At 41.2% G+C, this 24,444-nt stretch overlaps 2 protein-coding genes across 2 annotated transcripts; both read left to right on the top strand.

The window, feature by feature from the left end:
• The first annotated feature begins 3,950 nt into the window (after positions 1-3,950).
• On the top strand, positions 3,951-5,798 carry LOC147440590 (uncharacterized). Its single transcript, XM_086483315.1, has one exon. The coding sequence runs from the start codon at positions 3,951-3,953 to the stop codon at positions 5,796-5,798; it is 1,848 nt and encodes a 615-aa protein (XP_086339441.1).
• Positions 5,799-5,873: 75 nt separating this feature from the next.
• Positions 5,874-7,618, top strand: LOC147440591 (uncharacterized). Its single transcript, XM_086483316.1, has 3 exons — positions 5,874-6,311; positions 6,440-6,763; positions 6,908-7,618. The coding sequence occupies exons 1-3, from the start codon at positions 5,874-5,876 to the stop codon at positions 7,616-7,618; spliced, it is 1,473 nt and encodes a 490-aa protein (XP_086339442.1).
• The last annotated feature ends 16,826 nt before the right edge of the window (positions 7,619-24,444 follow it).

Below are 24,444 nucleotides of genomic sequence, written 5' to 3' on the forward strand. Positions count from 1 at the left end.
CACTAGAGCTCTCATGCTCTAACTCCGTATGCATAGACTCTTGCACAACGTCCTCCTGTCGTGACTCACTAGAGCAAGATCGCTCTACCTGTCTATCCTGCATAGAAGTATCTCGCACAACTGACTCTCTGCTTTGCTCAGTCACTAGCAAAGCATGCATTTCTAACTCTGTCACCTCTCTGTGTGACTGCTCAAGTCGTGCCCCAACTGTGTGCACAACGAGCTCACTACTCTGCACTCCATGCAAAGCATCCTGCAACCCACAAGCAAAAGAGACTCGCCTGCTCTCTCGCTGTCTACCTGGCTGCATGATCACAGAGACAACACCGTCTCTCGCGTGATCCACATGCAATGGGTAACCTGTACCACTCCTGGCACCTCTCGCAATCACTAGCGAACCCAAATGCATCACAAAATCTCGCTCTCGTAGCGAAATCTGACATCCACAATCTCTAAGCTGACCAATCAAGATCAAACTCACTATCAAATCTGGTACATAGCGCACATGTCGTAACAAGTAAGATGCACCACTCGGTAATGACAATCTCACATCTCCTGCACCTGCTATCGCATGCACCGATCCATCGGTCAAACATACACTGCAAAGCATCCCGCTAGAATAGCTACAAAACCATGCACGATGCGGCGTGACATGAAACATAGCATCTGCGTCTAGCAACCACTGCGAAGGGAGTGCACTATCCACATGTATAGCATCTCGTGCATAGGTCGAGGTAAAAGTGACATCCCCATCACTAGTATACTCCAACACTACATCTGCCTCAACTGTCAAAGCAACTGAGTCCATGGCATCACTACATACATCTCTGAGACTGTCATGTCTCCTACGATGTCGCATACGACGAAAACAGCACCGTCTAACGTGCCAGAATGACCACCATACCAACATGTCACCTGTCGGCGTGCTCGTGAATGTACATGTCTCACACGAGTCCATGATGACTCATATCTATCATACATTTCATGTAATCTGCACCAAAGTGCTCTCGAAGTAGTCTCATACATAACAAGAGCATATACAGATTCCGCAAGGTGCAAAGAGAGTGTAGATAGTGCCATCTCCTCTAGCTCCTGCCACTGATCGTCAGACAAGCATGAAGGTCTACCTGCATCACCACTCAATGGTCCATGCAACCCTCGCTGTGTCAATGCATCAAGCATACACTCTCTCCATGCTGCAAAGTCTGACCCATCAAACACGCGCATCTGTGAGAGGTCACAATCTGATCGATCACCTGTCTCTGCCATGAGCACAAGTAGCAAGCTAGATAGCAAAACCACCTCACCAACAACACCTGGAAACTGTCTACAAATATGGCCAGAAACACAATGTAAAACCTGTGAGACACACTCCAAAATAGAGCTCCCGCAATGTCAATACAAGCCTGGCATGCTCTAGTATCACACTGCAATCTGTGAGCTAATCACCAAGCCCACACTGTGCGGTATCGATGCCTACACACGCACAAATCTCCCACCTGCAGAGAACACCGCACGCAAATGCTGAGTGCAACCTGCAATCTCTACCTAGATCGCATAAATGATACACATAAAACTCCTGGAAAAATTTCGCCAGAGTTTCGACGCACAATGGCTATCAACACAAAATAACCATTGTCCTGCAAGCTCAATACAATGAGCAATCAATGCGCATCAAACTACACTCAACATACATGCATAAGCTCTGCAAAACTATGGCAAACAATGCTCAAGATCACAAGACTCTACCACCTGAGAGCAAACCACTGTCTCAAGCAAAGAAAGATACACAACTCCTCACTCTTGCGAGAGTGGATACAAAAACACAAAACTGTGTACAAACTGACAAAACCTGTCAAAGTGAGAGTAAACACTCGATCACAAACTATGGCGAGAATCTGGGAAAAATCCGACAGAATTTCCCCTCAAAACTGAGCAAAAAACTCAAGTACAATCTCTTCCATAAACCATAACACTACTCAATGCCAATGAGTAGAAATGCCAAAATGGCTCCACATTTTCACACACAATGGCAATCCGCACTCAACGTACATCAACGGAGTGACTGCGCATAAGCAAACGCCAAAAGATTTGCAATCCGAAAACTTGATCAATGCGAAAACAATGCTCTCAAGAGAGCTTACCGGCACTTGAAAGTGCTCACCAAAATGCATATGTAATGGGCATCAACCATGTGCCATAACCATATGCAAACCATCCGCAAAGACCATGAATCCAAGCACAAAATCACTCCCAAAGTATTTTGTGAAAACCAGTGAAAGAAGCTCCACCTGTGTGCTCCAAAAACCCGCGTCTCTCAAGAGACCGCTTCGGTGGTGTGTAAACGCCTCCGTACTTCGTTGCCCAAGTCTACCAAAAAACCCTCAAACCACAAGCTTAACACAAGCTGCAATTGCATCTTCAGCTCAGAATTTATGCACTCAACTTCAAGCATCTCCCGTGCTTCCAAAAGTGCATCAAACTCGCACACAATGCGACAACAGAAAATCTGGAATTTCTGTATACAGTCAGTCTGAGCTGAATATCAGCAAAACGGTGAGGAATTTGCAAAAAGTTTCTTCTGCAAAGTTGTAGACCACGTCGAAACGGATGGGCATCGAGGACATAATTCTTAGATCTGCATTCTACAAGGAGAAAAACGAATCTGAAAACAGTACTGTTGCTCACACAGTTTTAGGGCAGCACCTTCACTTACACACAGTCTTCCACACTCCTTTCTGAGCTTCCACAAGAGCATACATCACTCTCAACTGAGATCACAAGCTCCCATTGCATTCTCACAAAGCTTCCAAGCTTTCTTAATCTCTCTACCGTCGAGAGCGAGCGAGCTATCGCCTCGAAGCTCTCAAAGTCGTCGTGCTCTCCGCGGTCACCATAGCTCTGATACCAATTGAAGGGGATCGGGGAGCACCACAGACGGAGAGTGAGAGAGAGAGAGAAGGAGACACACACACGATGTGGGTGGGGAGACTCCAAAGAGTGAGCAGCCCCCTATACACTTATGCTATGTATAAGGTATACAAGTCAGTGGGCGCCCAGACTCTGGGCGGCCGGGCAAGGCACAGACGCCTGTACCCCAACAGGATTCATGAAATGAAAGGTTTGTTAAAGCTATAGAATGGATCTATCTGATGAGCCTTGAATTCATGTTCACTCTATCTTCCTTCATTGAGGTGTACTACTTCAGTCAATATTCTGATGTATTGAGGGTAATTTATGCTTGCACTTGGAAGTAAATAAAATGAAAACCTTCCCTACCTTAGGTACACTACTCCAATCAATACTATGATGGATCGGGGGTATTTCATGCTTGCATTTGAGAGTAAATAAAATGAAAACACTTATACACTTATTATGAACATGGTGTTTTCTTTGTTGCTTAGCAGAAGCATTTATGAGGATAAGGGACACGTGCCTTTGTCTTCTTGAATCTCCAAGTTATTCCTCCCATGTGCGTGCACGTCAAAAGGTTGCACGAAATTATCGTCGCCAGCTTGCTACACAACGTACGACATACTTGCCAAGTGGTACCTTGCCTTCTGCAACAAATGCCCCTGGTCATGGTAGGAGTCCCTCTACAAATGTGGAGGGTTGTGTCGATGGTGATGTTTATGTTCCACAAGCCCCTCAAAAAACTGTCATGAAAGGAAAAGGACGAAGACAACGCACTCTTTCATGTTTGGATGCGACAAGAAGATATTTTCGGCAACGGGCAAGGCAACGCACCTCCAGCATAAGAGAGCAACGCCATCAACATGACAGTCACTTCTGCCCTGTCATAGACACACAAAATGAGGAGCAAGCCCCTTATGTTCATGACACGTCACTTGGAGGCATTGCTTGCATTTTACATGCCTATCCCTGTATACGAGGGGTTCACCCTTCCATGCTGCCATTAACACATCTCTCATTGCATACAGATCATAACCATGTCCTCCCCCTATGAGTTTTGTGGTGCACGTCTTTGGCCATGTGAAATGAAGAATGAACATATGCCATCCAAGAGGCTACTCAATAATAGTGATGCTTTAAGTAGGTCTTTCAGAAGAAATATCAGGAGTTACAACAGTGTGATGGCATTTGCATCTCTTGGAGCTACCATTGATGAGACATTGATGGGCAGGTCTAGTGCATATTGCTTTCGTGTACATGGGAGTTTGTATCATCAAATTGGTTCTTTGGTGCCACATGAAGAAAGGGTGCCAAAATTTGCACAGATGTATGTATATGATACTGAGCACGAGGTTCGAAATCGTATGAATTCCTTGGATGGTTTGTATTTTTCCACTCTTGAAGCATTGTCAATGATGATGCGATCATGTAATCCATATGCCAATGCCTTCTACAATGTTGGTAGAATGTTGCGTGATAGCCCTGGTGTGGAGATCAAAATGACAATTTGTGAGAATAGAAATACTTCCAGGCACTACTTGATACCTGTTGGCAATGAGGTTGCTGCAATTATGCCAGGTCAAGGGGAAGTACAAACAATTGGCCATCGAGACATTGTGATACATTGTCAAGATGGAAGGTTGCAGAGAATTTCAAATCTACACAAGTCGTACATGCCACTACTATATGTTCTTTTATTTCCACGGGGAGAAGATGGATGGCATATCAAGATTCCTTATGCTAATGTGCATGGCCCTTTGGATGCCTTAGTTAGTCGACAACGTGTCACTCAACGAGAGGATTATGCATATTGGCTACAAGTTCGTGCTGATACAGAATCATGCTTGCTTCGCGGGGGTCGTTTACTTCAACAATTTATGGTCGATGCATATTGTGCCATCGAGGAGTGTCGCCTTGCATGGGTTTGTAGAAATCAACAGACGTTGAGGGCAGAATTATACGCAGGCTTGGCTGACATGGTGCATTTGTCTGAGAGTGATGTTGTTCTTGGACGGTCTGTGGGTCAAAGAATTGTCTTACCCTCATCTTTTATAGGCGGCCCTCGGCACATGTACCAATTATATCAAGATGCAATGGCAATTGTCTGTGCAAAGGGAAAGCCAGACCTATTTATTACATTCACATGTAATCCTATATGGCCAGAAATAAATGAGGCATTGCTTCCAGGACAGGTTTCTGTTGATCGACCAAACATAACCACTAGGGTTTTCTTCCTGAAACACTCGAGCTTGATGAAGTACATCTTGAAGAAAGACATTTTTGGAAAAGTGGTGGCTTACATGTCTGTTGTGGAGTTCCAAAAGAGAGGCTTGCCACATTCTCATACATTATTGATTCTAGATCCTCGATGTAAGCCTCAATCAACATTTGACTATGACATGATGGTTTGTGCAGAGCTACCAGATAAAAATCAGTTTCAAGTGCTGCATGATATCATTGTCAGTTGTAATATTCATGGCCCATGTGGTGAGTTCAATAGTTCATCACCTTGCATGGTTGATGGGCAATGTATTAGAAAATATCCACGTCCATTTTGTGAGCAAACAAGCATGGATAGTAATGGCTACCCCATTTATGCACGACGAAACAATGGATTTACCGCCAAGGTCAGGGGTTCTACTATTGATAACCGATGGGTTGTGCCATATAATCCTGTTTTGTCAACACTATTTAATGCGCATATCAATGTTGAGGTATGCTCTACAATTTCAGTTGTCAAGTATGTCTACAAGTACATCTACAAGGGGCATGATAGGGCAACTGTAAGATTCCATACGTCAGTGCAGTATGCAAAAAGGGAGAACTTTGATGAGATAAACAAGTATACGGATGGCTGCTATGTATCCGCATCCGAGGCTTGCTAGAGAATTTTTGAATTCCCTTTGCACAAAGATGCACCAGTTGTCTAGAGATTGAGCGTGCATGTTCCAGGTGGTCAAATGGTGACATTTCGAGATAATGACAACCTTAATGATGTCTTGCAAAGAGAGGGTGTAGAGAAGACCACTTTGACAGAGTGGTTCCCATGCAACTTGGAGAATCCTGATGCAAACAATACTTTGTACATTGATTTTCCTCAAAAGTGGGTGTGGAAATCTGGTTCCAAAAAATGGACGAAGAGATGTCGTGGGGACCCTATTGGGCGGATGTATTTTGTGCAACCCTCTGCAAGTGAACGATATTATGTCCGTTTGCTTTTGACTATTTGTAAAGGATGCAAATCATTTGAGGATTTGCGTACTGTAAATGGCGTATTGTTCACAACATTCAAGGCAGCATGCATTGCAAGAGGTATCTTGGAGGATGATAGGGAATGGTTTGGTTGCATGGAGGAAGCTTGCAGTACACATACACGCTTGCAATTGAGACATTTTTTTGTGACATTCTATTGTTTTTTGAACCCTCCTCCCCTCATCTCTTATGGGAAAGATTTCGGCATTTTTTGTCTGAGGACTACCAACACATGTTGGAGTCGAGATATGAGTCCTTGGATGGATGTGCACAGGTAGCTGAAGGATATGCATTGAGAGATTTGCATTACATTCTTGGTACATTTGGACGAAGTTTAATTGAATATCCTGGAATTCCAATGCCTAATGAGCGCTTTGTGACACGTAATGAAAACAACTTGCTTTTCCAAGAACAATGCTTTGATACAACACAAGAGCTATCTGTGTCACATGCAATGGAGCAAACTCTAAATGAAGATCAAAGGATTTCTTTTGAGATCGTTTTGCATGGATTGAGTCTTGATGGTGGGGCTACTTTTTTCCTAGATGGGCCTGCAGGGACTGGAAAAACTTATTTATACAACTGTTTGTTGTCACGTGTACGTGGAGAAGGAGGAGTTGCATTGGCCACAGCGTCTTCTGGGATTTCAACATTGCTACTACGAAATGGACAAACCACACATTCCAGGTTCAAGATACTCTTAGAGCTCAATAGTTATAGCACATGCAATATCCCTGTTTAGGGTCAGCTTGCTGAATTGCTTAGACTATGCAATTTGATTGTGTGGGATGAAGCTCCTATGATGCATCAATATGCCTTTGAGGCTTTGGATAGGCCTTTGCAAGATATCATGTGCTCAAGAAGGCCATTTGGTGGAAAAGTGTTGCTTCTTGGGGGAGATTTTAGACAAATCTTACCAGTGGTGTTCAAGGGAGCACGTGCCGACATTGTTGATGCTACACTTTGTCGATCACACTTATGGAATCCTGTGAAGATCCTTAAATTGACACATAACATGCGTGTGGGAGACGGTGACGTTGCAAATTCTGCCTACAGAGAATGGCTTATGGATGTAGGAAATGGGACTTTGAAAAGTGGCGATGAACAGAAGATGGTGATTCCCCGTCACATGGTGCTTTCTTCGTCTTCGTTAGATGTATTGATAGGTTGCATTTATTCAAAATTGGATCAAGATGTGGGCCATGGAGAATACTTCAAAGAGCGAGCCATCCTTGCTCCCAAAAACTTAGATGTTGATATTCTCAATGCTAGGGCCCTGTACACAATGAAAGGTGATGTTGTGCAATACTTTAGTGCTGACTCTGTTGTGGAAAATTCAATGCAAGATTCATCCTTATACTTTGTGGAGTTTTTAAATGGGCTAAACATGGGTGGTGGATTTCCAACACATTGCTTGGAGTTAAAGATGAACGCCCCAATAATTCTACTGTGAAACTTTGATCCAAGTCGAGGTCTATGCAATGGGACACGCTTGGTGTGCAAGGCATTTCACGCTAGAGTTTTGGAGGCAGAAGTTATCACAGGTACACGGGTTGGGACCAGGGTTTTCATCCCTCGAATATGTTTTGTGCATTCTGGCATGGATTTGCCATTTGTTCTTCGACGAAGACAATTTCCAGTTAGATTGGGTTTTTCTATGACGATAAATAAGTCACAAGGCCAAAGCATTGCTGTGTTGGGGCTATACTTGGTGACACTGGTCTTTACTCATGGACAATTGTATGTTGCTTTGTCACGCGTACGTTTTGCAGGAGTGAAGATTCTCCTAACGTTGATGTGAACGAAACAAGTACACTAACAACAAACATTGTGTACCATGAGATATTAAACAATGCCATATGAATGCTCCAATCCTTCTTATCATTGTCTTCTTCTTTGTGTATGTTTACACTCATAAAATATTTCATGAATTAATTTTCTATCTCTCTCCATACCGTATACTAAACTATGTCATGTGAAGGTTTTTTCCTTCCTCACATTGTCTATTTTTTGGTTTTCATTTGGCTGTATAGATCATGGATCAGATTTCTTACATCTCCAAGGTGTCCTTTCTATTAGATGTAGAAGATCATCCACATCGTGGTATGTTTTTGTCCACATTTGGCTGTATAGATCATGGATCATATTTCTTACATCTCCGAGGTGTCCTTTCTGTTAGATGTAGAAGATCATCCACATCCTGGTATGTTTTTGTCCATCATTAAGGCATTATGTGGAGACTCATTGTGTTCCTTTTGGGACCTTGATTTTTTATTATTATTTTGAGCAGAGCCACATTTTTGGTCCGCACCTTTGGCGCACAAAAAAATTGTTTGGACCATCCGAAAGCACTACAAGACCAGGTGTGTACGTGTGAAATCAGGAATTCACTTGCATAAAGTAATATTCATGGCTGTTTTGTTTCTTTTTGTGTTACGGACCTTGGAAAGTTGCCATCTATCGATATTTTTACATTGCGTATTTTGGCATACTCCTCCAACGTTGAGTACGGTGTCTACTCGGTAAGGAAGGAGTGCGTGTCTTCGCAAGATGAAGATGATGCTCAGTGGTTTGCTAGATATGAAGGATACTCCGTTCCCAATGATTGGGAGTACCTCCAAAGTTCTAGGTTCTCTGAGTTAATCTACCAAATCTAATTGCCTAAACAACTTGCATGTTTGGCCGTTCCATACGTAGTTGCAATAACTGGTACGTGTAAATTGTTGGGTTTGGTGCTTCGGCTGTATTATTTTAAAAAAGTCTCCCTTTTTCACTACTTTCGTTTGTTAATCCAGGAGATAATCAACCTTGGGATGGAAAAACTGTCCTTAATTTAGGAATGGAGGAACTCCGAGCCAATTGCCAATTGCATGATGAAGTGAGCTACGTTGATATTGCCTCTTAGATCATTTGTGGCACAATAGTGTCCTTAAATGAGTTTGTTTCTATGACAAACATATCAACAACTTCTCCATGTTTGTGATCCATTTTAGGCAATGTACGTTGAATATCTGGATGTTTAGTTTGACTTTTCTAATTCTATGCAATAGAATTTTTGAATTGTGGTTTGAGTTTGAGGGATCTAAGATAGTAGATTCATACCTTAGAGATTTTTGTTTAAGCTCAACAATTCTATGCATTGATCCTCACATTTGTGAGAGGATAGGTTGCTATGTTGAGAGAGAGAGAGAGAGAGAGAGAGAGAGGGAGGGAGGGAGGGAGGTGATAAGAAAGAGAGAAAATCATGCATGTTTCTAAGAAGTGTGAGAAAAACCCTAAAGTCACTCTGTGTCCTTTTTGAACTTGCACCTCTTATGCTTTGTGTAGATTTTTTTTTTGGCATGATAAGATGTTATGTTTTTAATATTGTGCAAGGGATTGCTTCCTTCGTGGTAGTTAACGCATAGTTCAACTTTATATGCATTGTGATGTACTTTTTAATGGTACAGCTATGGAAAACACTAATAACAATGCCATCGTTGAAACTGAGTCTGATGGTATTGAGTCCACTCCTCCAAGGCTTGCCAATGTTCGAGCGACAAAGAGAAGTGCTCGATGTGTGGGATCCTCTTATGTTAATTCTATGGTAAATGATGGGAATGACCAATTTATGGCTGCATTACAGGACTTCTTTGCCCGTAGTGAGTCTAGGAAATTGGAATTTGAAAGACACTTGGAAGCACTTTTGGAAGTGGCTCAACAAGCCAATGGCCAACAAATTTTAGACCTTCGCAATGAGGTGTATCTATGTGCACGACGATTCAATGGCGGAATGACCCACAATGAGGAACACCATTTCGACATGTTGGTGCGCATGGAGCAACAATTTGAATCAATGCAAAGCTCACACATGCCCAATAGGGAAATCCAAATCCAAATTGATGCACTTAAGGACAAGGTCCTTGCTCTAGAAGGACAGGTCACACGGCTCAAGGTTCATCTGAATCGATTGAATGCGTTGATGACAAAGATAGCTCGAGCTTCTGATGCCCGTGCAATGTAGCAACGTTCAACCTTCGCTACTAGAAATAATTGAGGCACGTACTTTTGTGTGCTAATTTGATTCACTGTCTTGATGTACTAAAGCATACCTTGCTTTGAACTACGTTGGTAGGGTGAATTAACGAACGTGTTGTTTTGTTTGTTTTTATACTTGTGTTGCTTGATCTACATGGCATGAAGCCATTGAGTATACTTAAATTAAGTTTTGAGACCTTGGTTGAGATGATATTTATGTCAAAGAAATATGAAGTACTACCTTTGTGGCTTGGGGACATAAGGTAGCATGTTGTTAGAAAAGATGCTTCAATCACTAAGACTATGCTTAGCTATGTGAGCTTCAAGATTGAAATGAAATACTTCAAAGCTTGATAGATTCTAGGATATTTTTCCACTAAATCTAAATCTCATTGTGAAAGTTATCTTTAGGTTTACAAGTAGAAATTGTGTTACTCCTTTGGATTTGGTTCACTTTTTGCACTCTCAAATAATTGAATAGCACTTGCTAGACCCATTGTAGACCATTGTATACAACTTTGGACTGGGGTCATGCACATCAAACCACTTCAATTGGATATTTTATTGTATTGATGCATATGCATATGCCTGAAGTTTGTTTTCTCTTTGTAAACAACAAACTTCCTCCTCTGAACCCTGTTCTTTGGAAATTACGGAGCAGTTGGCCCCTGTTATGATGTGCATCCACAAAGGTTGTATAATGTAGAACTTGTGAAAGGTTCAAACAAGACGATAGTGTTTGTGGGATTTCATTTTCAAAATGGGTCATTGATGTATGATAGGTGTAGGAAATTTGGATATTATTGTAGTTATTATATATTGGTAATTGAAACTCCACCAAAGCATCCTTTACCGCTAACTATTTTGTTTGTTTACAGGGATTTCTGACAATTCGCATTGAGTGGATAACGTAAATCATGAATAAAATCTTTTGGTGTTTAAAGGTTTATTGGTATTGCATTTGGCGTTATTTCTTTTCAAAAAAGGCATCAAAATCTTAAAACTAAGTGTTGCCTTCTATTTTAAGTTGTTGCATATGTGCGATATTTTTCATGTTTTTGTCTCATTATATGGGAATGTTGAAATATTATGGCTTATGTATACATAAACGAGTAGATTTGTGCGGCTCTGTATGCATGTCTGCGAGTGATCGAGAGCTAGGATTTTGTTACAAATTTAAGAGTTGCAGTGGTATTATTAGTGTGCTCTTTTGGTTTGCACCAACATATGGGTCACATACTATAGTTGTTATGTTGATTCAATTCTCTATACACTTCCATTGTCATGAAAAGCTGACGTTATGATGTTTCTTGGATGGGGTTGAAATGTTCCATTCATAGATGCCACGTCAAAGAATGCATTGGAGACTATCTACATTTAGTTGGATGCTTCATCATCCGCCATTTTACATCTATGGTAATATCTAAGTATATCGTTTATTAATTTTTAGCTTGGTGTTCAAACTGATAATTTTCTCATGTAGATCCACCTGGCTGGAGAGGCCCACTCACTACGCACGATGTAGTACACATTATTGAAAGCTTTGAAGTTGTTAGGTGAGAAACATCAGTGAAGCACAATGCTTTTTTATATTTTGTGTGGTTATTGAACTTATTGTACTTAACCTGTTGGCGTGCAGGAATCACTATTATCGTGATAACATTTTAATGGAAGTGCATGAGTTTTTTGGAGGACTACAAGGATACTTTCACATTAGTGTGGCTTTGAATCGTAATGCAGGTTCAGCTTGGATACGGGTTCGCGAGCTTGGAGATCGCTTGCCGGCCAATGCAGAATACTCTTATAGAGATATGTATGAGAATTGGAGGATTGTATTGTACACCCTGCATGAGGAGCGTCGTTGTTTTGGTAGGAGCGTTCGTTATGTGGGCCCATGGGTTCTACGAATACCAAATGCAAGATCCCGAAGGTTATCGTTTTGAAGTTGCAATTGCTTTGTTAGTGAAGATTTAGTGGCTTTCAAAAAACCTTTTCTTTAAAGACAAATATTAGGTTATGCTTACAAAGACTACTTTCAGTAATGGAAGTGGATTTTTGTTTTCTTCTAGTTTCCTCCTATCTATCTCTCTCTCTCCCTCCCTCCCAAACATGCAATCTTTTAAGTTTATGTTCTATAGTTGTTATGTTCATTTAATTCTCTATCCACTTTCTATTGTCACACAACATAGATGTGATTTAGGTTGATACCATAAAGCATGTAAAACCTTATTGCACATAATAAAGCATTTAAGATATGGTTGTCACTACCTTGAATTGGATGCATAAAGAATAGTGACACATGTTATCCCTTTGAAGAAGGTGGGAGGGGGGTTAACCAAATTTGAATGATACTCCTTCTTGGCCGTAGCAATGCGCAGGTCACATACTAGTAAGGGCCTCTTAGGAATAATTGGTCCTCCCCTACGCACAAGCATGCACATCAAACATGCACGTGGAGGGCTACTTGATTACCTATTCAAACTAATATACTTAGATTTACTTTTAGCTTTACTTTTATATCCTTGAAACAAAGGTATCTCCACATATTCCTATCAAAACAAATGAAACAAGTGAAAGGGTCACGGTGGCTTTCTAAAACAATAAGAAAGTGATAACATCATTAGGTTGAGTTTAACTAGAATCAGTGTACACGAAAGGATTGGCTCAGGTTACCCTTGAGCCGGTTGAAAATTGCGACTAGCTGGTTACAAATCATGGTGAAGGGAAGAAAAATCGTGAAATATGTGAGAAAATAGTTCAAAAATCCTCCAATTTTTAAAAATTTTGCTAATATTTTCGGTTTGCTTCTTTGCGATGAGGAATCTTGGCCGCCAATGTTCAAGATAGGTGTGTCTCAACTTAGCCTTGAGCCGACTGAAAATCAAGATTAGCCAATTGCAAGCAATGGTAAGGGAAAAAAATCGATAAAACATACGAGAAAATAGTTCAAAATCTTGTAAGTTTGAAAATCTTGCAAATAGTTTTGATTTGCATCTTTACATGCAGGAGACTCGGTCGCTTAGGAAAAAATACTTCTCGAACATTGTCGATCATTTTTAAATATATCTATATATATATAATATGTATGTATAGATTATACTAAAATTATGCAAGGTGAAGTTTCACTTTGGCATTCTAAAACACTTTGACGCAAGAAAAGTCAAGACATGTCAAGGATGTGAAATGAAAGGTGAAATAAAAATATATATTCAATATTTTAAAACCAAAATAATATTTAAGGTAAGTCTCAATCATCACTCAAAACATTATTGAAAGTATGCTAACTCTACTCATCATCTCTAAGGCTTCTTTTAGAAAGCCAAAAAAGATTGTACAGACATACTACCTTGCTTCACTTTAGTTTCATAAAGGCATTGTCCCTTGACATGCCCTCCCTTTCCCTTTGTTCTTCCTATGAAACACAATCTTTCCTTCTAAAATCTTTGGTTCCAGCTAATTGTATCACAAATTTCTATCACTTGAAAACTTGAGGTGTAAGGTTTTAATTCTTATCCAATTTTGCCAAGGTAGGCCTCGTGATTTTATCACTTGTTTCTCAAAAAATGATTATCGAGTAATTTTCGAGGATGACATGTGACTTAAGCAAGAGCAAAAGGGTATTTGTGCTCTCACGACTATTTGTATGATGGATAATGGCCCTTTTATGTTAGAGTGGCCATTAGTATGAGCCTATAGTAAAGAATCACGTGGCTATGAGATCTAGACCCCCTACACATAGGACACAATTGGTCAAGTTTATCCTTTGCGCTCTCATGACTACTTGTATGATGGAGAATGGCCTTTTTATAATACAATGACCATTAGTATGAGCATATAGTAAATAATCATGTGGCTATGAGATCTAGAACCCCTACACATAGGACACAATTGATCAAGTTTCTTGGGGGCCATAAACTTGCTGATCAATTTCTTGGGGGCCACAAACTTGTTTTTATTTGGATAGCTATTGTTGATTTATGATTTTGAGACATGATGTTTTGAAAGACTCTTCTTATTGTAATAGCTTCATTTTTGTTACTAAATTCTAGAAATTTTTTGTTAAAAGATAGAGAAGGAGAGATCTTGAGCACTTACATGCACACGCACATGCATACACACACATATGCACAAAGATGGAGGCAAAAGATTTTACTTCTTCTTCTTCAGTAACTCAAGATAAGAGGTCTAGAGAACATAAGGGAAAATACAACATAAAAGGGGAACTAGTATAATGGTTTAGTATGAACCTCTAGTGAGTGAGGTAAGTAGATACATGTGTCGTCACTCCGGTAGTTAGACCAACTCGGTGTAGTACAACTATAGTATCACTTGCGAAGATATGCATATCCACCAACGCATGCTAGTGATGATGACTGTTTCGATGGTAGTCATCCAAGAATCGTACATGTTGAGCTTGACATCTCAATACTCCTCCTCAAGCTCAACGTCATCTCTCGTATGTCAAGCATTTCCAATGCTGATGACTATCGGTGGTAGTCATCCAGGAGTCGTACATGTTGAGCTTGACATCTCAACACTCCCCCTCAAGCTCAATGCCATCTCTGTATGTCAAGCATTGCTCAAAACCTTCATAGCTTCGCTGCTTCAAGGGCCTTCGTAAGATATCTACAACCTGTTCATCCATCACCACGTACTCCAGGTCAATGTCGCCTACTAAGACCCTCTCTCTAATGAAGTGTTAGTGTACCTCAATGTGCTTTGTCCTAGCATGAAACACTGGGTTTTGTGCCAATTGTATGATGTTGAGGTTGTCACAATAGATGACAAACGGCCTCTATACCTATACTCCAAGGTCGTGAAGTAGCAATTCCAACCATGCTGTTTCACATGCCACCATTGCATCACCCTTGTACTCTACCTCTGTACTCAAAAGAGCAATCGTAGGTTGCTTCTTGCTGCTCCATGTGATAGCAGCACTCCCACGTGAGAACATGAATCCGCTTGTAGACTTGTGACCGTATGTACTACTAGCCCAATCCTCATATGTGTAGCCATAGAGCTGCAATTCCACATCGGCCTATAAAAGAGTGCATAATCCAAAGTAGCACTCACATAGTGCAAAGTGCACCTCAGTGCATCCAAGTGTGGTTTCCTGGACATTGGCTACTCAGGGAGCCATCCTCCAAAACACATCCCAGTAGACTAGAGAAGACAAAGTAGAAAAGCAGTAGCATATGGGGGGAGCTGAAGTGCTCCATCACCAACGAGAAAGACACAAAAAGATCAACCTGACCAGATTGGGCTTTTACGAAGAGCCTCGCACCACTGTGAGCAACCAAACCTCTAGATCCAAAAGCTCCAAGCCGCTTTGCTCGTTGCCACCAACAAAATCGAGGCTGCCACCCACTGCTCTGCTGCCGACCAACCCAAGCTTGGTCCTAGAAGACTTTGCAATCACACATCCAGAAAAGTGTTCCAGGACTCTCTTGCACTCTATTCACATTTCTATAGCACGAATCTTTCAAGATTCTCGTGTGCTCCCTTTCGCAAGAAAGATTGTCTTGGCTTGACCCTATTTTCACGTTGCTTGTCAACGACCTTGAGCATTGTCCCCTGCTTTGTTTGTAGGTGCCACATAGATATATCACATGCAATTTGCCTTACTAGTTCCCTGCCTCCACAGTCCTAACAGCCCCTTGTCACAATTCTTGTCACTCTCAGAGGGTTGCACCCTCCCTCGCTTTAGTCGCACAAGAAGGAGCTCCCTCCCTCAGTTTCTGTCTCTCTGCCTCTAGCCATAAGCGATGCATTGACCTATCAGGCCAGTGTTCAAATAGGTCATAGTGCCTCTAGCCCTCCCTACATACTGCCTCAACAAATCCCATAGGATGGCAGGTGCACCAACTCCCCTGAGAGAGAGCACATTCGAGCGACTGGCTGATCGAGAGAGAGAGGGGGGGGGGACAAAAATATCTGCAATCCTTCCCCTTGGGCTACGACCCTAGCTCGCTTGCCCTGCCCAATGTCTGCCGCATCTTACCTCCCCTCCTGTAGATACACACCTACCTCCCACGTCTTCTCCCTTCATCCGCCACCTATAACAACCCCCCCCCCCCCCCCCCCCCCCCCCCCCCCCCCAAAAATAAAAAAAAAACCTCTTTCCTTATCGTTTTCCTCTAGCTTTCCAAGAGCACCTTCCCAGATTCCCATCAATGCAAATGCTCCAAAATCGTTCAAAAATACTAGGGATATACAAAAAGTAGAGTGCATGATGCAAACCTGTTGATCATTGCTTGACGTTACTCATGCTTTCAAAATTCACTTAAAATCAATATTTTATGTATTTTTGGTGGTATGCGACATTAAACATGTATATAACTATGGTTTGAGATGAATTAACATATTACTTGTTTGTAACATCTTGGTGGAATAGGATGCCAAAACTGCAGCGCTTGGCTGCTGCCCTTCTTCCTTTGGAAGAGAACTCGCTCGCCTGGTCCTTGTTGGTTCACAATGGGAGGTTTCTTGGTCAATGTCTTCCATTTGCATTTTCAGATGCTCATGTGATTGTGGATCAGCTCATTGATTTCTACAAACAAAAAAATCAAGGAGTATTTAGGATGGGATAAAAGCTCTCCAGTGGGAGCCATGGTCCTTTTCTGTGGTTTGAAGCAGTGCAATATGCATACCTTTGAGGGGATGGTCGGGTACTGTCTCAAGGATCATGGTCAATCACACTTTCAAATGGTCATGCACAATATCCAGGTGAATGACATAAACAAGGGGGTTGAGCTGTACAGTTTGTACGGTGCCGATGACTTGAAAAAGAATGTGTTCTTAACACCGGTCAATATATTCAACAGAGAATTTATGTTCTGGAAGTTTAAATTAGCACACCAATTAGGTAGCGATTTTTTGTCAATGCTGCACAAAGTGCTCAAAACGGGAAGGTACTGTCCCTCATCATCTTGGGTCACACCATACCAAGGGTGCAGGATGGAACTAGGGAAAATGAAGGCCCTCTGGAGGTGTATGGACCACCCATCAACGACAACATACGAGGATGTTGTTAGCATCTTCATCAACAGTCAGATGTATGGCACCTCCCATTTGCGGGTTGAGTGGTTTCTCTTGGGATGGCAAGACGTGCAAAGGTGCGTTAGTGGATAAATGCAAACAATAGTCTAAAGTCTACATCCATTGATTTCCAAGCGTGTTACATGCAGCCTAGCGAGTGTGGTTGCTGGTGAGCAACGAGACGATGAAGAAGGGTAGCACGAGATTGCCAATGTTGACTATATGCCACTGGTTCACAAGATTGGGTTGACGACAGTTACATTATGCAATGTGTCGAGTTTATTGTTTCCTTGTTTTGCTTTATTGTGTTTAGATAGTTATGTTAATGGCCATGCTAATGTTCGCTTGCTAAACTCTTTGGCATGCAGCTCCTCGCTTGCGAGAGCCAGCTGGTTTGAGTGCCGCCGTTGTCTTCAAACCACGAGTTTGACGAGCGTGGCATGCACCAATGGAATCAGCCCCTCCATTCATCAACACCGTCCAAGGATGGCAGTCTTTCATTCAAATATGGCGTCTGCCATGGAATCTGTGAAGATTCCATGTATAAACACTTGACCAAATAGTAGAATCTGATGTTGATGCTATCAACAAAACTACTATTCAAACTGAACCAAAAATACCTCCAAAAGGATGAAAAAAAATTGTGTTTTCCAAGTGAGATTTATTAGTACTCTTTTCTTTGAGAATGTTAGCTTTTCTTTAAGAGGGGAGTATGTCTGCTCAATTTTAAACCATTTGTTTTAAAAAAAACTTAGGAGATGATTAGAACTCCTAAATCTCAAAAAATTAATAACCTTTCAATATATATATATATATATATATGGGCAAAACTCACAATCGTGAGTGGTTGTATTAGAATGCCACCAAAAAATTACAAATCAGCATCAAGCTCATGCCAAGCCTTGAGGGCCATATGGTTACATCCGAGAAGTATCTACTAGCATACCATTATTGGCACATTCCTTCACACAACAAGGTTTGGGTGGGGGAGGAGGGTCACCCTAAGCCACTCATCCGAGCTTTGTCTTTTCCCTAACACAAATATGAACTCCTTGCTTTCTTGAACTATCTCTGAGAAGCTAGATACATAGAAAAAACTATCAAGGACAAGGAAATTCATGGCCTTCTAGATATTACTGAAGAAACACTATCTGACAATTTGCGTGCAGATTAGAAGTGTAGGGCTTCAAAACTGTTTCCCACCAAGGCACAGATCCTTCTTGAAAACACTATCTTCCACGTTCTTTGTACCCATTTGCACACCTTCCCTGCCAAGCCTCTAATAGCGGAGCATTCCATGAAAAGGTGGACGAGGTCTTTGTTAGCCGATCTGCAATCTGAACATCTATCGGATCCGATACCACGTGCTTGAATCTTGATGCATGTCGGCAGAACCCCCCACAATAGCTTTCACATAAATCATAAAATACAGCTACTGTGGATTCCAAATGTTCTTTGCGACCTCATCTTAACAAGATTCAGGCCATTGTTTCTTCCACTATTTGTTCAAAGGGGAAAACCAAACATCCTCGTGCATTAACGCTTGGTAAATGCCCTTGGTATGAGGTTATAAAGAAATTGCACACATGGGCCATTTCCAAGCTTTCCACTCAAAAGTAGATTCCTAGATCGGCATCAGAATGTTGTCCATGCCTTCTACCACTCTGTTGGCAAGCAACTTCTCCATGCCATTGAGTTGGAACTGGACAGCCGATTGGTCAAACAATTTCCAACACTTGTTGTTATTATCCTTGAAGTGGATCAACCGTTGGAGTCATTTATTGTTCAACCTTCTCACAATCTCTCTCCAATAAGGGTTCAGAATTACACCAATGGCTTTAGATAGACAAGGGGACTAATGCGAATCAAGTTCTGAAGTACTTGGTCAATTCACCCCATTCCAAAAACCTTGTTGCCCTATTACACTTTTGCACTAGCTCACACGTGATGCCACCTAGTCTCAAGCTGGACCACTTCGGGGCGAATAGATTGTCATGCACCTCGATCTCTTTCCACTATCCACCTTTAGAGAAAAATTTTGCCTTCTCAGTCATATCCTGGATCATGATAGCCCAGGACCGGTCTTGTTTTGCAATTGATACCATAACTTGGCACACATGGCCTCAACATGAACAACAGGGTTAAGAATTCCGAGGCCACCTTGAACCACCGGTTGAGTTATATCTTTTCACTTTGCCCAGTGCCATGGTACGAGGATTTAGTGATGTTGCTCCATAAGAATATTTTAACAGGTTCCAAAAACTCCTTCTAGTTACATTTCACCATTTTGAGGAGCGGGTTGGTGAAGGCAGTATAAGGAAGCATAAATGAATTGATCACTTTGACCCGACTCGAGAAAGGGAGAAACACTTAATCCAACCTTCTTATTTTTCTATGGATCTTCTCCATGACCCATTGTAACCTTTGCTTGTGTGATATGTCCACCCCCAATGGGGTACCTAGGTGTCAAAATATCCTTCCTTTAGACACGATCTCCCTTGACCAGACAGAAGGGTCAAATGAGTCATTTTTCGTTAGGGATATCAGTCTAGACTTCTCAATACTGTACTTCAATCCCGAAGCCACATAAAATGCTTGCACAATCTCTAGCGCCTTCCTGAGTACCTGAGGACAGGCTTTTAGAAAGACGAGGGAGTCATCTACGAACATCTTGGGTAGGAGCTGATCGTTGTCGGGCAAAATTAAACCTTGAATTTCACCCCGTGTAGCAGTAGCTTCGAGCATCTTTATTAGAGGATGCAAGCTAATGGCAAAGATAAGGAAGGCAAGGGGACATGCTTGCTTGATAGATCTTCTGGCTTCAAGGAGCCCACAATTTTATCATTGAACAAGAGCTCCGATTGATTGCTTGCACTCAAAGTATATATAAGACGACATAGACTAGGCAACCTTTCAAAACATATTAATTAAGTGAGTAAGTGAAGGGTGAGTTAAGCAAATGACACATGAAGTTGGAAAGTCAAAAGACTTTTTATGTCCATACAAAGAGGTAGTTGCCTTAACATTGATACTTTATTTTTCTTGTCTTCTTCTTCTTCTTTGTGTTTGTCTTCTTCTTTATTTTTCCTTTAGTGTTTACTTGCACTTTCTTCTTCTTTGTGTTTGTCTTCTTCTTTATTTTTCCCTTAGTGTTTACTTGCACTATGTCACTATGTAGGTAGTGAATATTTTTTTGAAGCCATTAGGAATACCTTACATTAGGAGTAATGACAAGGCTCTGATATGGTGTTGCCTACTATGGCTAAGCATGGGCTAGAACCCTACAACTTATAAGCCTAAGGACTAGAGCCTATACTAGAAGGAAATGGAGCAGTTATCCCTAGGGATGCACACATGGCAAGGAGTCCCATATATAGAGGGGGCATGTCATGACCAAATAAATATTTGGCTAGGTGGAGCATCGATGTCTAGATCCTAGGCTGTGAAGAATCTTAAGAGCTAAGAATTGATGGTGGGAGTTCATGCTCACCCTTTGTTCTCACATTTAAATATTTGGTAACACATTCTCCACATATGCAAAGCTAGAAAAGGAAATCTCAATATATCTAAAGTTTATTTCGCTCAGAGTATTTATGTGCATGATTCCCAAACCTATATTAATATTCTTGAACGATCTTTGCACATATGATCTCACAATTCATCAGATTTGAGTAGGCAACAACATGAACTTGGATAACTCAAGTTGCACACTCTATGCAAAGTGTGATGATGTAGTGAGAACATGATATGGTTTACAAACCCCGAGCAAGTAATTACTCTCATAAGTCACACCATACTAGCTTGTAGAGGTACTTATAAGATCATCCATGGACAACTTTGTCCCTCAAGGCTCGTCATGTGCTTGAGGCTGATTTGTAATCTATTGGTGGCTTTTTTATACAAGCACTCACAATTGTGAGTTTTGAAAAAAAAAAAACTACGTCCCTCAAGGCTCAGCATGAGCTTGAGGCTGATTTGTAATCTATTGGTGGCTTTTTAATACAATCACTCAGAATTCTGAGTTTTGAAAGAAAGAAACAGATCATCCATGGATGACACCTTAGATATGCTTTTCAATAAATTAGAAAACATAAAGTACAATTTTCTTTTAGATATAACATACCATAATTGCTTCATAAAATCACATGGAAGAAGTGCCATCTTCCTTGGAACACATTTGGCATAAGAAGCACCACCTCTACCTAGACACTTATTTTGTATCTTATACCACCAAAATTGCATTAAAAAAGCGATGGGACCTTGCCTTTTCTTTTGCCTACACACGCTCCCTTGACTTGGTTGTCTTGACCTTGTCCTCACTCCTGAGAATTGCATTGTCCTCCTCTCCACTCCCAATTTTTTTTTGCACAACTTGATTCTCTCCCCTTAGGATTAATCCCTCATTCGCAAGCTACTAGCTATTATCTCCTTCACCCTTGTCTATAATCCCCCTCGCTCTCTTACTTTTTGCCTTTGACTTTGCCCTCGCCTATAGTCTTCCTTGTCCTCTTTCTAACCCTTTTCCATCTCTCTCTCTCTCTCTCTCTCTCTCTCTCTCTCTCACCTCAACCTTGACACTTTATTCTAGCCCCCCTCTCTCTCTACTCCCCTCTCTCATCACCCTCAACCTTTCCCAACCCTCTCATCCCATTATTATCCTCGAATCTCTCTAATGTTTGAATATCTTGGTTGAAATAATAACCTTGCCCCTCATTCAGCCTGCAAATTGCTAAAGCGTGGCTAGAATTGTGCTCCCACCTCTCCCTCTCTCTCTCTCTCTCTCTCTCTCTCTCTCTCTCTCTCTCTCTCTCTCTCTCTCTCTCTCTCTCATTCTCTCACCCCCCTTCCCCTATTTTGACCCCACCTCTTTGTCTGGTGCCTCTTTTCCCTCTTTCTCTTTCAACTATTTCTATTTTGGTGCTCACATCTACCATACTTCTTACACCGATTGGTTAAGAATCCTAGGTGGCTCGCGGAAATCTTGGACCTTTACACATTATTTCTTCACATTGGAAAAGTAAAAGTGAGTAGCATCTTGTTGCAGACCGAGATCCAACCAAGGGAGGACAATCATCCAAGTGTGAACCCAAGTTCCAACTAGCAGACTAGAGTGTTTGGAAGCTGTTAGGGTTCATGCCAATTGGCTGGACACCCATCACACTGATCGTACTAACCTTATCTCTTCTTTTAATCATATAGAACAATAAGGAGTAGTGAGGTATTTGATTCCTTAACTGAGAGCTCCGTGGTTGTAGTGTTACTCCTCTCTCGACGTTTCCCTCTTCCTGGCAAGCTTCACATCGGCAACGGGTTGAAGCTCGGAGCTTCCAAGGCTATGGATGCATTTGTGAGCTTGACACATAGAGCTCATACATGAAGGTGGCAAGGGGATGAACTCCACAAGCCACAAGGGGAGAGATTTAGCTTTCTGTGAGCTCAAACAAAGAGAGAAGTAGGTTGCTTAGTTTAGGACAAATTGATAGCAGGTCATTGTTTTGCTTTGCTTATAACTTGAGCGACAAAAATCAAATTCAAAAACTATTTTTTATCTAAACAGAGACCTCTTTGAGCTCTACAACTTTGTAGAAGAACTTGTTTGCTAGTTTAGAGTGCAAGTGTGCCTAAAATCACAAAATGTAGAAATTGTTTTCTCAGGACAGATTGTGCGTTTGAGTTGAGTAGGAGAGGAGAGAGTGTGTACATAGAGAGAGAAAGAGATAGCTTCATCTTCATTTCAACATTGAAGGCCTTGAGGAGCGACACAGGGCGATAGGTAGCAGATTTTTGTTAGCAACAATCTCATGCATTTTTGACAGCAGATTTAGATTTCTGTATGCTATTGGTCATGATGTATGTTCTCTATGGTATATTGTTTATGAATAGCCATTGATGGATTCTCAGAGACAACTTTGAGATACAAATTTTACATGCACAGGGAGATTCACACATTCTCTGGACACAACAGATCACGAGCATCTTTTTTAGCAATGATAGCCATCATAGTTTTAGTGGGAGTGTGCATGTATATGGTTTATGTGTGATTAGCACTTGAGATTGCTTTGCTCTATTGAGAGTTTTACTCCCCGTTTTACTCCTCGCAGAGGGAGCTAGTTTTGTGATTTTCCTTGCATCTCATTGGTGTCTGTTTCAACGCATGTCCTTCAGTTTTGTGGTGAAAGTTTCACATTTTGGATGTAAGTTGTGCTGCAAGTACTACCATTATACCTCGTTGTGGAGCCAATTTTGGCTCATTTTGGTATTCTCAATCGTTTTTGAGACTCGATCCAAAAGAGTCCTTTCTGAGATGTCACTCATTGTGTCTGCATAGCCTTTTGTGAGAGTCATTGTGTGAGGTTTTTTGAAGCCAAGCATTGGGGGCCGTATTACCTAGTGTGAGGTGGATTAGGTTGTTGGAGATGCCCATTCGTGGCTTTGCCACCATAGGATATGTATAGATGGGTGTAGGTGCTTTGACACCAAGTTGGTAGTCATTCAATAGTTTCTTTGAGCAACATATGCCAATTTATGTTCCCAATCAATAATCTTTTTTGGTTTATGCATTGTTTTTGTTCAGCTTTGCTTGAGATTTTGGAGAGAGGAGACTTTGGCAAATTTTTCCTCCGAGTTCTCTAGTTTGCTTATTACAAGCTTTTGCATTGTCAATGCAATGATTTGGTGAGTTTTCAGTTGAGATTTTTATCTTTGTGCAAAGGGGACTCTGTTGAAATTTTCACAAAAATTTTGCTATAAATTCCTAGTCTCTCTCTCTCTCTCTCTCTCTCTCTCGCATTTGCTCTTGTCACTTATGGCTAGAACTTCTAAGAAAGAAGAGTGTTATATCAAGGAGTTTGATAGCACAAAACTCACGATATGGAAGTAGTGTATGCTTAATGTCTTGGTCAATAAGGACCTTGCAACAACATTCAAAACCGTAAAGAGGGTGTTTACACTGATGATCAGTAGGAGGAGCTTGATGCTCGTGCTATGGCGACCATTCCTCTACACCTTTGGTGAGTCCATTTTCTTTACGATTATGGACAATACTATTGCAAAGGAATTATGGGAGTCATTATGCTCATCTTGGGATTGAAAGAGTGCCTTAAACAAAGTTTTTCTCATGAAAATCTCATACATTTAAATATGAAAGAAGGTAGTAGCGTCAATTCAAACTTGAATGAGTTTGATAGTGTGTTTACTCAGTTGATATCAAAGGGGCTTAATTTT

This window comes from Adiantum capillus-veneris, chromosome 15 (genome assembly GCF_014529385.1).
Source record: "Adiantum capillus-veneris isolate H3 chromosome 15, ASM1452938v2, whole genome shotgun sequence".
NCBI lineage: Eukaryota > Viridiplantae > Streptophyta > Polypodiopsida > Polypodiales > Pteridaceae > Adiantum > Adiantum capillus-veneris.

Excerpts from the sequence above, each read along its gene's own strand:
- LOC147440590 (XM_086483315.1), top strand. The coding sequence starts at position 3,951 with ATGTCCTCCCCCTATGAGTTTTGTGGTGCACGTCTTTGGCCATGTGAA.
- LOC147440591 (XM_086483316.1), top strand. The coding sequence starts at position 5,874 with ATGGTGACATTTCGAGATAATGACAACCTTAATGATGTCTTGCAAAGA. Across the intron at positions 6,312-6,439 it reads TGCAATTGAGACATTTTTTT|GTAGCTGAAGGATATGCATT; the intron begins GTGACATTCTAT and ends GGATGTGCACAG. Across the intron at positions 6,764-6,907 it reads ACAACTGTTTGTTGTCACGT|GGTCAGCTTGCTGAATTGCT; the intron begins GTACGTGGAGAA and ends ATCCCTGTTTAG.